General features: G+C 27.0%; 1 protein-coding gene and 1 long non-coding RNA gene across 4 annotated transcripts; both read left to right on the top strand.

Moving 5' to 3' along the window:
- The first annotated feature begins 2,170 nt into the window (after nt 1–2,170).
- Nucleotides 2,171–10,273, top strand: LOC145942502 (F-box only protein 21-like). Of its 3 annotated transcripts, none has more exons than XM_083049299.1 (9): nt 2,171–2,483; nt 5,797–6,135; nt 6,228–6,663; nt 6,799–6,941; nt 8,077–8,215; nt 8,837–8,923; nt 9,223–9,285; nt 9,444–9,502; nt 9,718–9,899. In XM_083049299.1, exons 1-9 carry the CDS (start codon nt 2,329–2,331, stop codon nt 9,752–9,754), a joined length of 1,458 nt encoding a protein of 485 aa, XP_082905425.1. In that variant the 5' UTR covers nt 2,171–2,328; the 3' UTR covers nt 9,755–9,899. The 3 variants fall into 3 exon arrangements, with proteins under 3 accessions (XP_082905425.1, XP_082905426.1, XP_082905424.1); XM_083049300.1 differs by having other exon boundaries at nt 9,473–9,502; nt 9,718–9,857; XM_083049298.1 differs by having other exon boundaries at nt 9,223–9,502; nt 9,718–10,273.
- A 1,546-nt stretch (nt 10,274–11,819) lies between these two features.
- Nucleotides 11,820–12,704, top strand: LOC145942418 (uncharacterized). Its single transcript, XR_014426355.1, has 2 exons — nt 11,820–12,026; nt 12,435–12,704. It is a non-coding gene; the product is annotated as an uncharacterized LOC145942418 (long non-coding RNA).
- Nucleotides 12,705–14,132: the final 1,428 nt, after the last annotated feature.

Raw genomic sequence — 14,132 nt, forward strand, 5'->3', positions numbered from 1 at the left:
AGCAACTATGTGTTTTCTTCATATCAATTGATTGGTCTCCGTCCATAAAAGTATTAAGGTAAGATTACCGAAAACTAAATATTTTACAAGATATTTTACATTTAATGTCAAAAAATTGTTAATTTTAAACCTTATAACTCAAAAAGTACTTAAGAGAAAAATAACTTTATTATAATGTCTCAGAAAGCTCTCGAGATAAGTTACAAGAATATGCAATAAAAAATAGTAAGTTCCATTTAAGAAAAGGTGATCTTTATGTGATCTTTAAATGACAATCTAAGGTCAAACCAATGACAGCATCTTATGTTCACTTCAAAGTCAAAAAACTTTTTATTAATTTTACAAAAATAAAATATAAATAATGCAATATAATAATTTTAAACCCGTTATATATATTGTGAATAAACAAAGATTATATAACATAATATATAAATAAAAATAATACATAATACTTGTTATGTAAAATGTTACATTCAAGTTATATTGCTATTTAGTCTATTCGTAATCATTAAAGTAACAAAGTAATATAATAGTTCTATAACATAATTATATATGTATATTGTATGTACATATATGTATATGCAGAATTATGAGAGAATTTGAAATTGATGTTTTTGTGTACAACAAGCAGGTCAAATTTGTTTGTTTAGCATTACTGGCTGAACTAAGATTAAATATGTTTCTATTTTAGAATCTGAAACTGTAATATATTATTCTGCTATTCTGCAACTATTTCTTCCTTTCTTAAAGGCGCATGTTGAATGAAAAATGTGTTCTTTCTTATTGTTAGTTTCCTAGTTTCTTTTTTTCTTTTGTACGCACGACACATCACGCGAAAATTTTATAGTTTGAAAAAACCCAAGACCTTTAGGTAGATATTCAGATAGGAATTTCAGAGGATGTGGTTCAGAGAGGGGTGGACGGAGCGTGAAAAACATCTATACACATAAAATCACTGAACTATACAGGGTGTCCCAGAATAATATTTGGAACTAAACTCGTGTACAGATAGAGCGCACTAAACTGAATCGAAAGGTTCTCTACCATTTTGCAATTTTTGCAATAGTTAACGAATTATTAATTATGAAGTATCTACTGTCAAATGCGGCCGTCCAGCGATTGAGGTTGCGTGTAATTTGTAATAAACATTGCCTCTTATAATAAACAACTTCTTGCGCGCCTAGCAACCCAGCCGGGCTAATCCGGCGATTTTTAATAATTAATAGTTGGTTAAGGCTCCTGGTTCCTTGCTGACCATGTCGAAATCGTGACGTCAGAGGCGAGAAAACACACGCTAAAGTTTCTTAGGCCGGTATTCATAGTCGGTTCTTATATTTAAGACTGTCTTAAGTACAATCTTAAGATGTGATTAACCAATCACAGAGCCGTATTTGCATCTTAAGACATTACTTAAGACGGTCTTGAAATGAGAACGGACTATGAATACCGGCCTTAGATGCCATTTCGAAATAAAAAAATATTTCGATGAAACAGCACTTCAGATAGCTTTAGCACACTCTTAAAAAACCCCGAAAACTATCCTTTTCCCTTTATAATCAATGAACAGCTGTAAAATGTAATATTATGAAGCCCAGTCCATCTGGTCTTTGCACATGCGCAGTCATTCCGCATGTCAAAGTCTGATATCTCGATCATTTTACAGATGTTGATTGATTATAAAGGGAAAAGGATAGTTTTCGGGGTTTTTTAAGAGTGTGCTAAAGTCATCTGAAGTGTTGTTTAATCGAAATATCTTTTCATTAAAAAATGGCATCTAAGAATTTTCAGCGTGTGCTTTCTCGCCTCTGACGTCACAATCCAATATGGCCGCGGTGAGCACCCAGGAGCCTTAATTATTACGAAAATTGCAAAATGGTAAAAAACTTTTCCACTCAGTTTAGTCCGCTCTATCTGCATACGAGTTTAGTCCCAAATATTCTAGGACACCCTGTATACTATACTGGAATGCTTACGCAAATGGGAAGGAAGAGATAGAAAACCACCATCAGCTCGTCCTTTTCTAACGTACCACTCGAACTAAAGCACCAATCAGAAGATGTTTCAGACAAGGATAGATGTGTTTGCCATCAATCTATCTCTGTTTCTCGAGATGATTCGAGTGACCGGCTATGCTTAATGAGTGAGCATTTCAGTATAGTATATAGTTCAGTGCATAAAATACACGCATTTGTGCTCTCTGCAATCGAGAGAGATATAAGAATAGTATCGCAATAGATTAATGTGTTTTTAAAAGCAAAGAATTAATTATGCGAATAGTATAATTACTTTTTATATTATTTTCTTGTGTTTCACTGATTTGTTTTTGTAATGGCTACGATAATGTACTTACCAGACGATGTGATAGAGATCATTCTCGGCTATAATGATATCAGCATTGATGATATCATTAGCTTCAGATTTGTATGGAAGGAATTTCATTCTATCAAGTATGTCGAACCTTGGGAAAGAATATTTTGTCAGAGGTAATCTTTTTTGTGCGTAAATTTTTTGTAATTTTTTGCATTAATCGCAGAATCTATTACTTATGCAAAAAATATATTTTACTAAAATAAAATAAATAAAAAATATTAAAAATATAACGTAATAAAACAAACAGATAAATAATCTATAATAAATATAATTTTTAATAATTCAATAAAAAAAAGAAGGAAAACAGACTAATAAGATATATGACGTAGAGAGAACAAAGTGCGAGCAAGTACCTATCTTCAAAACATTTCCTTCAATTGTTCTGTTTATTCAATACAATTTAATTTAGTAAAATTTGTTTTTTTAATAATTAAAAAAAATTTTTTTTAAATAACTGCTTGCATTATCGTTTCTACACCTTGGCTTTTATTAGCTCTTTTCTTATCCATTTTTATAATATAATAAAAAAATTATAATATAGGATAGGTAGTCTAACAATGAACCATAAATTTCAGAGGCTTATATCTTTCTTAATTATTGAGTTGGAGATTTGTTTTTGCATACAGTTTATGAATTTAGTTGGCTACATAATATAGAAGATAACTTATAAGTTATTTTGTAAGTTTAACCACAATTTCAATTTATTTAAAAAAATGTGAAATGGGTACATTGCGTACAGGGGTGTGTAAACAATAAACCACATATGTTATACTGTGAATTGTTAGAGTTATTTTATTATGTTTTAAAATGTTTATTAAGAGAAGAGGTAATTATAAGACATGATAAATAAGATTAGGATGGTATGAATTTAAAGCTAACTTAATTATGTTGTTTTTATTACTTGACGCTTACAATCAAATTTTTTATTCATATTATTTTTAATCAGACTTTTTCTCAGATTTTTTTTTATTATTATTTATTGTAGCAACTAGTCAGTTACAAAATAAAATAAAATAAACTGTTGTTAACAATGAAAACCATGGTTCATTGTTTACACTTCAAAATGGTTTATTGTAGACTTTTTATATAACCTTTTTTACGATATAATCTCCAAAATAATACGATAAAAAAAATATATATATATATATATATATATATATATAATGGAATAGAAAAAAAGTTGCTTACAAAATTATAAAGCCAAATATACCTACAAAACTATAGATTAATGAAAAAAATGATAGATATTACAACGAAAATGCACTACATATTAATCTCATTACTTTTTTGACAGCCATGTACATACAATATCATATCATATTCATTCGAATACGGCATTCGTATGAGGCATGATTGTATTAGTTTAATCCGCAAAAGCATTTAATTAACAATTATTTGATACGAATGGACGGAGCTTTGTTTATAGTACAAAGCCTGTTGTGTTTACACATAAACCTGTCAATGATCTTCGATTTTTAAAGTAAAAAACACTTCGATATTATTAGGTTGGCCAAAAAGTAATTGCGTTTTTTTCCAATAATGGATGTCTTGAAATGTAATTAACTTTATTCTAAACCGCAAATTCATTATGTAACTTGACAACTGACAGTTTAAGCTTGTTTTAGAAAAAGAAAGTGCACGATTTCGTTAACAATTGTTTGTTTGCCGTCAATTTCAAAATGGAAAATCAAAAAGAACATTTTCGTCATATTTTGCTGTATTACTTCCGAAAAGGAAAAAATACTGCAAGCTCATAAAAAGTTATGTGAAGATGCCTTAAAACTACGGCAGTGTCAGAATTGGTTTGCTAAATTTCGGTCTGGAAATTTTGATGTTAAAGGTGTACCACGTTCAGGAAAGCTGATCGAAGTTGATGATGACAAAATTAAGGCATTGATCGAATCCAATCATGAAATTGCCTGAAAGATGGCAAAAGATAATCGAACAAAGTGGACAATATATTATTTAAAGTTTTTGTTTCCCATGAAAAATTCGTCCCTCATTTACATAAAAAAAAACGCAATGACTTTTTGGCCAACCTAATATTTATTCTTATAGTTCTATAACTTTAGAAGTCAATACTCTTGAATGAAGCGTATGCTAGCATACTTCCAGAAGAAATTTTTCTTTGTTTTGAGGTCTTAAGTTCATATTTCAAATTTGGCCATTTAACTCGAGAACATCCTGTATAATATAAACACATAATTTATATAACATAATATAATAAAAGAATAAATATATATTAAAATGTTATTAATGTTACATTATTATTTTATTAATTTAATTATTTTATTTAATGTTTTCATTATTTTTATTTTATTAAATTAATTATTTTATTTTATTATTTAATTAATTTGTTAAACTATACTGTTTTGTAAATACATAATATAAAAATTTAATAAATGATATAATTGTATAATAGGACTATATAAAGTAAATACAGCTTTGTCAATTGTATTTGTTATTATATATTCTTAGTGCAAAATTTAATTATAATTTAAAACTAAATATTATATATTTTATATTTTCTACATTAAAACATTGATATTTAAATACTTTAAGTATGTGCAATTTAAAAAATGTATTTGTTCTGAAAATTTATTGTTGATGCAATAGCACTGTTTAATGTGACTTTAAAAAGTTTGTTGAAATATTTAGTGCTTCAATTTCAAATGCTTTGCTTTCTGCGAAGAAATTTTATGACGAGCAGTATAAGAAAAGTTTTAAAAATTAAAAATTTAAATTTCTTAAAAAATTTTAATTTCTTGTTAAATAGAAATATTAAAAATATTAAAAATTGTTTATTTAATCAGATAATTAAAATTTGAATATTTTGAAAACTAGACGTTTCCGCACATTCTATTCACATTTTTGTCATTCAATATTACATTTAGTAAGTGCCATATGCAAGTTAAATTTTATCAAATTCGGGCCTGAGTTAGGAATACGGAAATATTACAATATAATATAATAAAATAGAATAATATATATCATATATTAGTAATTTTGCATTTTTATTTTATTAATTTAATTATTTAATTATTTATTATGTAATTTATTATGTATTTAATTTTATTATTTTATTAATTTAATTGATAAACTATCACTGTTTTACAAATATAGAATAAAAAATTAAATAATATGCTATAGTTACATAATGATGAGATTATAATGTTAATATAGTTTTCTTCATTGGATTGCATATTTAATGTTTAAAATTTAATTACAATTTAAAATTAAAAATATACATATATTTATATATTTTATATTTTCTGTATTAAAACAAAAATATTTATATTTTAACTAATATTTTTGAATATTATGTGTTTAAAAAAATTTATTGGTCTGAAAATGTATTACTTATGCAATAGCATTGTTTAGTAATAATTTTCAATAGTTTAAAATATTTTCTATTTCATTTTTCAGATGGCCTTCTGCGAAGAAATTTCATGACAAACAGTATGAGAAAAATAAGAAGAAGGACTCTAAAGAGAACGAACAAAACGATGAAAAAAACTCAGACTTTATAGATACAGGCATAAATTGTGCGAGGGAATTACGAGATTATGTGTCTCAAATCATTCATAAACATTATTATGACAATGAATCAATCGATAATTTAATACTATTTGAAGACGTATTTCATTTAGATCAATATCAACATTTAAGAGATAACATTGATCAGATAATTAATAAGCCTGAAAATTTTATAAAATACTGTTTCTTCATTGATGGGATTGAAAACTTACTTACACAATCTCCACAGTAAGGATTCTCAATATATATTATATATTATAATAATATTAACTTTATAGACATATAGTATTTATTGCACAGTTAATATGTACATTTTTTAGAAAAACTGGCTGTGATCTAACTAAAAGATATTGCCATCTAAAACTCCTTTCCTATATGAAGCAACATTCGATGAGAAAGAATAAGTTGAATAGCTTTAGCTATCCTGACGATCTTTTAGAACGGATGGCTACTATTATAGCACAAGCAATTAAACCCAAAAAGGATGTATTTTACTCGCATATAAAAGCATCGCTAGATAATATCGCTCTAGAGATATTGAATTGCCTCAAAGAAAAACATCCCGATCATTCGATATTCTCGACATCCGCTCAAATTTTTTCCTATTGGAAAAACAATAATATTAACGAAAACCATTGGAATGAAGTGGAAGGAACGCAGATTATAGATACACTCGAGGAATATATATTTGGCAAATTAAACTTCCGACCATGCAGATTGCAAGACACAAATGTGGAATACATGTGCATAGATAATGTAAGTTATTGTAGATAGATTATAATATGTTATAATTACGGCTTGTTTTATGCTGTGACCATGGCATGGTATATTTGTTATACATTAAAAATATTCTCGCTTTAATTAGTTCCTGTATTGTAATATCTGGTACAGGTCTTAAAAAATAAATGTGGCCAAGAAATAATTTTACTAATAATATATCATAGCGTGGCCAGAAGACTTGGTCTACGTTGCGATTTAATAGTACACATTACTAGAAGGGGACTCTTTATTAATATATTTTGGAAACCAAAACAGTAAGTGTAATAAATAATGTTACAGTAAGTGTAATAAATTTACCATAATGGTAAATATGCATAATAACGGACCCAGCCCCAATCACCTTGACCTTGACATATGTTGTCAAGGTCATAAGCCTGAGTAACCTCCAACAAATTTTAGCCATCGCTTGCTGTTTAATAAAAAGTTATTAACAAAAAAAGTTTACTAAATAAAACCAATATTTGTGACACCATATACATTAAATATACTGTACTGTGAATGTGGGGAGTGGGTGCAGGGGGAGGGGCTCGGCCCCTCCCCCGCTCACGCGTTTGCTTTACTACATATAATAATACTATGCCCTTCAAGATAAATCATAACAAGACATATCATAACAAATCCCTCTCAGTTGATTTGCGTCATTCTTGGTGGCTAGATAGAAATTAAACGGAAAATATTGCTTTACGAATTTATAAATCTAACCTGTAATAAACAGCGTTTCGATGCTTTCTTCGATATAATGAGCAAAGCATATCCATTGTAATGACATTATAATAACATTATAATAAATACTTTTCCATTATATATAGAAAAGTTGCAAAGAAAATATAAAATATCAGAAACGTATGTGCACACACACACACACACACACACGGGGGGGTGCAAGGGGGGGCTTCGGCCCCCCCTCCCGCACCCTCCCCGCCGGTAGGCAGGGTGGACTTCGCTTTACAACTTACAGCATGTGTCCATTGTAATTGAACTCTTCGCAATGCGTCCCCTACTGGCGGGGAGGGTGCGGGAGGGGGGCCAAAGGCCCCCCTTGCACCCCCCGTGTGTGTGTGTGTGTGTATGTGCACATACGTTTCTAATATTTTATATTTTCTTTGCAACTTCTTTTGTTAATAACTTTTTATTAAACAACAAGCGATGGCTAAAATTTGTTGGAGGTTACTCAGGCCTATGACCTTGACAACATATGTCAAGGTCAAGGTGATTGGGGCTGGGTCCGTTATTATGCATATTTACCTAAATAATTTTTGGTAGGTATAATAAGTATATTTAGAAAACTAAAATAGTAGGTATAATAATTAAATTTTGAAATATTTGAAATTTCGGTAGTTTTTCTTTAATTATGTACACACACGTATATTAATTTTATATTGTTCACAGTGCCACGAAGGGTTCAGAAAATATAAGATGTTTGAGCATAATTTCTAAAAAATCTCCGGATTATCTTGTAAACCAAAGACAGCTGCTCAGGCAACTGTATTCAGAGTCTAAAGAATTACTTGAAATAAGAGCTGCAGAGGTTGGCAATTACTGATATATGATTTTTAATAATTTTATCACTATAATTAATGTACTTGTAATTTTGACTTGTAATTCAATGACCGCTTTATATACTCCTCAAAATAATTGAGGAATTAATTGTCTAATAATAGGCAAATTTTAAACAGCTGTAACTTTGTTTTAAAAAATGATCATTTTCTCTTCAATTCTCGAAAACTTGATAAGAAAAAATTAAAATTAAAATTTCAAAAAAGGTGTTATACGGAAAACTTCAGGCTTTAACGCAAAAAAGAGTCAAATAATTTTTTCAGATTTTTTTGTGCATGCGACCTGTCCACAAAGTGAGAAGAAAATGTTCTATTTTGTTAAATTCGTAATTTTCTGCATGTAAAAAATATCAGAATTGAAGACAGTGAAAAATATTTATGACTGCTTTTAAAAAAGTAGAAATTTCAAGCTCTAAAATCTTTTTTTTTATTTAAATTCTCATTTTTAAAACAAAAAAAAAGATTTGCCTATTTTTTAAACAACTTTTTTTATTCTTTAATTATTTTGAGGAGTGTGTATATTATAAGTAAACATTTGTAATTAGAGCTCTGTTCACATAGACTTTTTGTTCATGTTTAATCCTTTTTTTCAGCTGTGGTACGTTATTAAATCTCTATATATAGTTCCAAAATTACCTGATGCACCTCTCCAGATTATTCCAAATAATTCTAGAAACACGGTAAGAGAAAGAGGGGGGGGGGAGAGAGAGAGAGAGAGAGAGAGAGAGAGAGAGAGAGAGAGAGAGAGAGAGAGAGAGAGAGAGAGAGAGATGTAGGATATGTTAGCACTATACACTTACTGTATATTAAAATAAAATATTAAAAAATAATCTCTATAAAGTCTGATTACATGTACAGTTACGTACGAATTATAATTTATCTATAATTTATTTAGCTGTATATATAATTTAACTTGCTATAAAAATCTATTTAGAAATTACTTGACAAGAAAGATTAATCAAGATCTTACACTTTTCAGTCCACCTTTTATGTTAGAAGTACAAAGCAGTTTAATACAAGACCAGAAGACGTAAAATTTGCGGTTGGTATGATCATAAGATGTCAATTAACAAATTGTATCGGAGTGATAGTCGGATGGCATCGAAACGTAGATAGACATATATGGTCTATAGATCGTTTTTGGAGGCATAATATAAACACACAAATGTATTTTAGACACTGGAATTTTTATACCTCTAGGCAACAAACACATTACATAATTTTTACAGAAGGAAACGAAATGTGTTATGTTGGCGAAGGTATGAATATCATTTGATACGTCTTCATTTAAAACTATATTTATTTATTTTACGAGCTATCCTTGTACACGATGTAAAATAATACTTTATTTTATCTTGATTTATTTTATATTCCCCTTTTTAATTTAATTATTTATTATTATTTATTATTTTATTTATTATCTTATTTTATGTATTATTTTGTTTATCATAGTAATCATAATTTTTTATTTCAGATCGTATAACTTTAACAACGCCAAAATGGATCGATAATAGCGAAATAGGTCGCTATTTTTGTAAATTCGAAGGCACGCATTACGTACCAAATCAAATGTTGGCAAGACATTATCCTCATGACGCCGCTTTATCTGCGGAGACCAAGACAACAATATCAGAATCACTAGCGGATCCTGACGTCGATAATGGGGGGGGGTTTCTGCAAAATTATTTGATTTAATATTTTTGGTTTCATGCTTAGCTTTTACTTCAGGATCAACGACGATAGCTCTTTAACGTTTGTTTTTCTTTGCTTATATTTTTTAAACGGATACAGCAAAACTGTTTCTTTTAATTTGCAAGGGGGGGGTTAACCCCCCCCCCCCCAGGATCCGCCAGTGATCAGAATAATTATCAGAATTAAGATTATATTCAGTGTTGTGTTAAAATAATTTTAAAATTAGCTAGATAAAGATGAAATAAAAATATGTAAATTTATCTTAGATAACATAAAGATGATTTTGTTGTAAATATAAAAGGGATGATATAAAAATATATTCATATTTTTATTTGTAAGTTTTCATCGCTTACTGCTTAAGTTTTACTATTTAAGTATTTTTATGTGCTATTACTCTAAATCAAATTATCTGAACATTATTCTAGATTTAATAAAGATAACACTTTTTTTCATCTAAGATGCAGATATAGATAACTATTGCAATTTTTCGATACAAATAATTTCGGAGAACATTTTGAACTCAGTTTTATAAGCAGAGTTCGAATATACCATTGTTTTAGCTCTGGTTCAAGATATACACGCGTAAACAAAAAATGAATTTTGATCGAACTTGACCCTCGATTATTTTTTATTTAAAATAAAAATAAAAATGGCAAAGATAAAAATTATAAATTAACGTTTTATTGCAATTTTTATTGAACTAATTTAAAATGATTTAAGGTAATACTGACCCCGTCTTGTCTTACTGACAGAACGATCATTTTTCTGCTCATTCTCTTACACCTAATAATCTAATAAATTAATCTTACACTTTGTGCTTCGTGCAAACTTATATACTTTATCATTTTATTTCGCCCTACGTATTAAGTATGCAAGTATACAACTAATGTAGAATTTATGCTCAATAACACTGAAATTATCACATTTAACATTCATTTGCATAATCAATTATTTTTGCTAATTAATAAATAAGTTTCGAAATAAATAATAAGCTGAAAGTTCTGTTCAAAATCACTCACAGAATAATCACTCACCTTGGCGACATATTAATATCAAGATTATAATTCATTTTTCAATTTTGCTATTTTTGAATATTTTATATAAAGTTCTGAATGATTGTCTGTATGTGTATGCGAGTAGTATAGATAATGATACCCATATAAATAGTGTTCAATATCGAATTTTTCATTGTTCAGTTTACGTTCGACTCTTACTTTGTACGAAGCTTTATTTGTCAGTAGCTTTTTGTTAAAACAATGAGCGATGGTTAACACCTTTTGGAGATTATTCAGAATTATGACTTTGATGATATTTGTCAAGGTCAAAATCATCGGAGAATATGATTCTCTTTTATCATTTATATTTACTTTGAATTTTATTCACCGATGATATTTATTGGCACAGTGGCAGCTTTAATTATTGTAACAATTATTAATAGTTCAGTGATAATATTATGTGCGGTAACATTGATAAATTGTACCATCGATAAATAAAGGCAATTTATTATATTTAGAGGTTAAAATTAAGAAATAATATAATTAACATTTTTTTTAAATTAAGTGAAATAATTCTTTTCATATATTTTAATATATTATTTAACTGTATGCGTAATAAATAATAGAAACATGTTTTACATCGTAAATGTGTATGTGAATATCTAAATATCTAAATACATAAAACATCGTGTTTATTTCCTTTAAGCAATTTTATGATCAATGATACTGTTTGCTATTATTAAAGTAATACTAAAACACTGCTTTATCTAAAATTAAAAAAAAAATTCAAATAAAGTTATATAAAATCGTAATAAATTTTAAAATTCTTTGGATTAGATAATGTTTATAGTATTTTTGTCACGATTTTATAGTATAAATTGAGGTGAAGGTGTGATATGTACAGTTTAAATGTTGGATACTTTATAAGTTATATACGTAATAAGTAACAATGAAGTTAATATATCTAACTTTGTTAATTGTTTCGATCGTCACGATCTCCAGTATGGCTCAAGAAATTAATAAAAATGTGGCTCAAGAAGAAATGAAGAATTACACTAAAACTGCCGAAAAAATGGCACTCCATCAGGCTGAACTGGTATGAAAGCTAGCTTTCCGTGTGTACATACGTATAATATAACTTGTATCTTTTAATATATTTATACACTTTAGAGATTGTATCAGCCATTAATGTTTGACAATTTTTTTAATATTCAAATTGTGCAATATATTATTTAAATTATTAATTATTTAATTATTATAAACGTTGTGCATACAATATGTATGTATCTCTCTAAATAGAGTAATTCCTAAAAAATAATATATATAAAATAGAAAATCAGGAAAAAAATTAATTATTACATTATAAATAATATATAATTGTTTATCTGAAAGATCTTATAAGAGTGTTTTATACAAATTACAGTGCGTAACAATATTTTTCTTCAGCTCGCAAGATATAAAAATATATATCAAGAAGCTGGAAATTAAATATTTTCTTTTTCAGAATACGGATGCCTTAGAATTCTTATGGGAAGTTTGCAATAGTATTGCAATTAAAACTTGGTGGGAAATAATGAAATGATGGATATATTAAATAATATTAATACAATATAATCAGCAGATTTTTTAACTAATGCAAATATTTTGTAATAATATATAATAATATATCATTTAATATATATTATGAAGAATTACACTATTTTTCAAACAATATTTTTTGTATCGAAATTATGTAAAGTATAATATGTATAATCAAACAAGTACAAATACAAATACAATTTGTATAATCATCCTTGTATTATATTAAAATAAAATCTTGTACTAATAAATATCTCAGTACTATAGTATAGTAACCAATACAAATATGTTATATAATTTATATCAATTGCTTATTAATCCCCCTTAAATGCAAATTTTGAAACATTATATTTTAGAATAATATAAATCATTATTTATATATTGATAATATGTTTTAAATTCCAAGCATATATTTGATTAAAAACTGATAATTATTATTAAAATATATTAATATATGTTAAATATTAATATATATACATATATATTAATATATTTAATAAATATTAATATATTATAATAAATATTTAATATATTAATATATTAAATAAATATTAATATATATATTAAACAAAATTTTTATTTGATATAATTATTATAATTTTATTATTGGAAAGTAATAGTAAAATGTGTGATATAAATAACAGTTCTCCATACAACTATATGTATATATTTCTCCATACTATCCATATTTCCTTAATATTAAGTAACCAATATTTTAATTATGTATTATATTTTGAAGTATCATGATACTTCAATTTATATAAAAGTTAGAATCGAAATGTTATAAACATAATCCGGAAAATTTTAAACTTTATTGTAACTTTATTTGTCATTTTATTTCAACATTATTTTAAGATTTGAAATAAAATTTGTGCTTTAATATTATTCAGTAGTAGCAAACACACATACATATTTAGAATATTAAGAATTATTGAATATAAAATACGATATGATGCGGCATAAAATGTTTATGTTCATATTAAAAGAGAATTTTTTTCATAAGTCACGTAGAAAATAAAATTATCTGCACTCTTAAATTCAAAGTGCACATTTTTATGTAGAGTTTAGAATCGAATATTATATTGGTTTTTCATATTTCATGAATATGCTTGCCAAATATATAGAAAAGAACTTTTTTATATTTAATTGTACAACAAAATGTTTCACACAAAAGTCGTTTGATTTGAAGGGGGACAGAAGATGGCGCTATTGACTTTTTTCTGAAGGGCGCTTTTCAAGGTGATTTAAAAGTCATTTTTATGTTTTTTTTAAAATGGACCTACTATAATTTTTTAATATAAATCAATTTCTCGCAATTTTTGACATAAAAAATTATAAGGATAAACTGGTAAAAAAATGAATAGTTTACGAGATATTTTATACCTAAATTCGACACTAATTTTACATAAACTATGAAATATCTCGTAAAATATATTTTTCGACGATCTTACCTCAATACTTTTATACATAAAGTAATGAAGAAAATAAATTAATAATAAAGAAAACACAGTTGTTTGTAAAAAAAAGTATGCTGCTAGTTGCAAATTACATGCTTTTCTTTACCTTTTTTAAAAAGGTAATTTGTTATAATAAGTAGGTACTTATTTAAATACATACATTGATC

This window comes from Prenolepis imparis, unplaced genomic scaffold (assembly GCF_030444845.1).
Source record: "Prenolepis imparis isolate NDT839.2.m4 unplaced genomic scaffold, iyPreImpa1.0 SCAF_11, whole genome shotgun sequence".
Lineage (NCBI taxonomy): Eukaryota > Metazoa > Arthropoda > Insecta > Hymenoptera > Formicidae > Prenolepis > Prenolepis imparis.

Coding starts and splice junctions, on each gene's coding strand:
- LOC145942502 (XM_083049298.1), top strand. CDS start 2,329: ATGGCTACGATAATGTACTTACCAGACGATGTGATAGAGATCATTCTC. Junction 8,216..8,836: donor TTGAAATAAGAGCTGCAGAG/GTTGGCAATTAC, acceptor CCTTTTTTTCAG/CTGTGGTACGTTATTAAATC. Junction 9,503..9,717: donor AATGTGTTATGTTGGCGAAG/GTATGAATATCA, acceptor TTTTTATTTCAG/ATCGTATAACTTTAACAACG.